At 36.7% G+C, this 4,293-nt stretch overlaps 1 protein-coding gene across 1 annotated transcript in view; it reads left to right on the plus strand.

The window, feature by feature from the left end:
- Positions 1-1,542, plus strand: part of cnrip1b (cannabinoid receptor interacting protein 1b) — a 4,905-nt gene extending 3,363 nt beyond the window's left edge. The window contains exons 2-3 of the mRNA XM_054600714.1: positions 111-255; positions 1,378-1,542. Of these exons, the coding sequence (XP_054456689.1) occupies positions 111-255; positions 1,378-1,542 (310 nt within the window). The remainder of the gene's footprint in view (positions 1-110; positions 256-1,377) is intronic.
- Positions 1,543-4,293: the final 2,751 nt, after the last annotated feature.

The raw sequence follows: 4,293 nt of genomic DNA on the forward strand, positions 1-4,293 counted from the left end.
GGTATGTGTTATATTATAACACTCTTTGATGATGTTTCCTCCTTGGTTTCACATGAACCTTTATTTTTTGAGAATATTTATTGATTGATCCGTTGTGTTCGTGTCTGCAGGTCGATGACTATCGGCGCGGTGACCTTCCCCCTGGAGCAGCAGTCTAAAGACCCACAGTCAGTGGTCTATTCAGGCCAGTACGACACAGAAGGAGTGGCTCACACCAAGAGTGGAGAGAGGCAGCCGGTTCAGATCAACATACAGGCATGTGGATGTTCTGGAATCCTACATTCAAAAGTGATTTTATAGCCAGAGAGTGTTCAGTTTTTTATGTTTCTGTGTCTTTTACTTTAAGAAAACAGCAACAAATCAAAGACATTTAGAATTCAGCTTTTCAACTCCAACTTTTAAAGTAAGAATATTGAAGATTTTCTGTTTTTATCTATTGCCAAATGACGTAACACAAATGAAAGCCCTTGTATTTTCAGTATTACATTACATTCTCAGGAAACTGTTTGTATCTCTGGGAAGTGAGATTTCAAAAACACACACTGGTGTTTTACTTTAACAAGTTTATCTTGTGACCGGTGGAAATAAAATAACTCTGGAATCAGCTATGAATGCATTTGACAAACGTTTAAATAAGATCTATTTAAGGTTTCGTACCGGGAAGTTGATTTACCTAGAAAAAGAGATTATCCGCTGAGTTACAGACGTCCCTTATCAGTGTAAGTCTATGGGGAAATGTATTTTTGGGACACATTGCATCACATGACTAACCTGGAAGTTGTGATTCCACTGTTGTTTATTTTTATTTTTATTTTGTATATTAAATAACTTTTTACTACTTCAATTTATTAGACTTAATTAATATTGTTATTATTATTCTTTTTTTTATTATCGTTATTATCATGATTATCATGATTATACTTCTAACATTTATTTATTTATTTCTAGGAGGGGTGGGAGGGATGAAGAGTAATTATTATCTGCTAACTTACTTTTCTTTCATTTCTGGGATGTAACTTACTGTAAAGGGGTCACATTTCATTAAATAAATAGTATAGAAAAAAAACATATATATATCATTTCATCTGGTTTGACATGACTGTGTGTGTACTAGCCATATGTCCAGTCGATACCGATATCGATGATATGTTGTGAGTGTGTGTGTGTGTGTGTGTGTGTGTGTGTGTGTGTGTGTGTGTGTGTGTGTGTGTGTGTGTGTGTGTGTGTGTGTGTATACATGTATCCATCTGTCCAGCCCGGATGCTTCCTCTTCATTTCACCTTCACATGATCTCTCACACACGATGATACAGTGTGAGTGTCCACGTCCGTCCACTCGTGCGTATTCTCATTCGGTGCATCGTGTTCTCTGCTTCAGTTCACAGAGGCCGGGTTGTTTGAGACGACGTGGCAGGTGAAGTACTACAACTACAACAAGAGGGACCACTGCCAGTGGGGAAACAGCTTCAACAGCATCGAGTACGAGTGCAAACCCAACGACACGCGCACGCTCATGTGGGTCAACAAGGAGATGTTTGTCTGAGGGAGGAACGAGTGCACAAACAACACAAGGTGTGACGTTTGTTATCGGCAGTTTGTGGAGATTTAATTAAGGATTTTTCTATTACTAAAAGGAGACATACCTATGTTGAATCCACAGCAGATGCACACTCTACTTCTCTTGTTTTTGCATTTTATTGTCATCTTTCACTCTTTGCATTATCTACCCATATCAGAAAATCTAAAGGTTTTTTTCTCAGTTTGAAAAGGAACTTTCCTTCTTTTGTGTGGTAAAAAAGCAGCATATTTACTGCCAAATCAGATCCTATATGGCAGTACTTTTAAAATGACGTGATGTTTTCAGTCTTTTCACAGAGGTTTTGTTTGTTTATGGTGCTTAAACAAATGTGTATAAATGAATATGGCACTATTTATTCAGGTTAAGGGGAGACACTACAGGTGAATAGGGTAAAATTACAAGTTTTTCTAAAATGTTATGTTTAAATATGCAAATGAGGCATTATCTAATGGTAACTTTTGGTGAATTTAGGAGAAATATACAGACACAAAGAGACAAAGTAGTAAAATGAATGTTTCCTTTCCATCGGTCGAAAGTTATGGAAGCAAATTAGACCAAAATCTGAAAATGAACCAATGCTTGAGAGGTCTTTTTTGCCTGGGGTGTCTCTCCTTAAAATGCAAAAATGTTGCATTTCTCAACAACCTACAGTTTTAATGTTGTGTTTAGAGACTTACAGATAACATTTTGTGAATTGGTTCTGTTGTGGCGTGTGGTTCACCTCAAGTGTGTTCAGACCTGTGTTTGTACAGTACTGTATGTGTGTGGGTGCTCGTGTGCCTGTGTGTTTAGCTGTGTGTGTGTGTGTGTGTGTGTGTATTAGCTCTAAAGCTACGTCTACATGTGAAGAGTCTCATTCCAGAATTACTCTCGGACATTTCCAGAAACTCTTATCTTGTTACTTCTTAGAAAACTATTGCCAAGTTCAGCCAGGTCCAGCGTCCTTGCATCAGTGACACTTTGATCTCATTGGCCCTTTAAGCAGAAATGTTCACACCTACCTTCTTATGCATGAGAGCCATGACATCTGCAGCTTGTAATGTACCGAACATTACACAAGAGTACTAGCTCATTGTTTGTCTGAAAGCTTTATTTAAGATAATGCAGACACACAAAAAAAATGACCTTGCTGAAATCTGTCACAGACTCAAAGGCATTGACTCTGCAGTTCACCTCCTCTGCGTCAGCACCTCAGAACCCTTATCATTATTACTGTTTTGGAATGAAACTCTCTGCGTAGCTGTGTGTATTATGGTGTGGTACCATTTTTGTGTACAGTGTAATGCAGTACTGGATGTAGGGTTTTTGTATTCGGGTGAAGTTGTGCTCCTTTCTACAGCGTGTTTGTGTTTTCTCTACCTCTCCTCTAAGGACTTAGCCATAAATGTGTGTTAAATTATGCATTTGGAATTTCAATTTCCAGTGGTAACTGACAGTATTCTGAAAAATAGTATTTTTGTACAGTGAACCATGTGAAATGTTTTGATATTGTTGTGTGTAGGAATAATCTTTGACATATTTAATTGAGCTATGCAAGAAGCCAGAGCAACACAATAACAATGAAATGGTACGATGTGTGATTCTGACCTTTTTGTGACAGTGTTTGTATGTTTATAATGTTCTTAATAGTAAAATGGAAAATATTTTTGTGTGGCAAAATGTTTTCAATTGACTTATTTATTCTAAACCGACTGTGAACAATCAACTAGCTTTATGTTTATTATAAAGGAAACTACATAAGTGACTCATATCAAGTCAAAGTTTACGGGAGCTTTGAGAGTTCTGACAATCACCATTTATGTGTTTTTACAAGACAGAAGAGGGAAACTTATAGAAATACAAACGGCTGGTGCACCACAAACCCTGCAGAAATATGTGACGATGACATGAGCAGAAAAGTCCCAAAATTCTCGGTGATATAGATCAATATGACGCTCACCAACCTGCTGTTTGGTGTCATGGTTTTGACCGTTCTGCTTCAGATAAGACTCTGCAGAAAGCATGATGACGTGAAGATGAAGTTTTAGCCCAAGATAATTGTGCATTCTGTTATAAATACATGCAGAAATATGTCACGTCACCCTCAAAACAGAATTTTTTTTAAATAAAAGATGGATTCTCGCTCCACTATTCAGAATCATTTCAAAGACCACACTGTGCCGTCTTTACTTACTTTTACTACTTTTAAAAAAAGGGTAGGTTATAAAGTTCTGACCTAAATTGAGTTGAAAGGTTTTTAGTTTCAACATTCTGTTTCAAGAGCAGGAGCTGCTTCAAAATGAAATATAGTCGTTGCAATTCTGTTGAACCAACAGTTAGATAACAAAGACGTCTAACAAATGTGTCACTTTTCAACTTTGACTTCTGTATGAAGCCAAGTTAAATATTTTATGTTAAATCTGCAGAGTTCTGAATCAATGTTACTTCATAGTTAATCTGCTCCAGTGATAAAACATGATTATTATTATATGATATGATTAAACCACTACCCAGTTATGCTGCAAGTAAAGCAGTTGTTTAATGTAACTAAGTGCATAAAGTGCATTTTCTCAACTGGACTGAGTACAAATGTGAGGTACTTGTGTTCAACATTAACCTTACTACATTCTACTTCTACAACACCACATCTCAGAGGGAATTATTATACATTTGAAAACATTTATTTTTACAAGCAACACTTGAAATAATAAAGGCACTTGCAAATTACAAGGTTGT

Source organism: Anoplopoma fimbria, chromosome 6 (assembly GCF_027596085.1).
Source record: "Anoplopoma fimbria isolate UVic2021 breed Golden Eagle Sablefish chromosome 6, Afim_UVic_2022, whole genome shotgun sequence".
In the NCBI taxonomy this organism is placed as follows: domain Eukaryota; kingdom Metazoa; phylum Chordata; class Actinopteri; order Perciformes; family Anoplopomatidae; genus Anoplopoma; species Anoplopoma fimbria.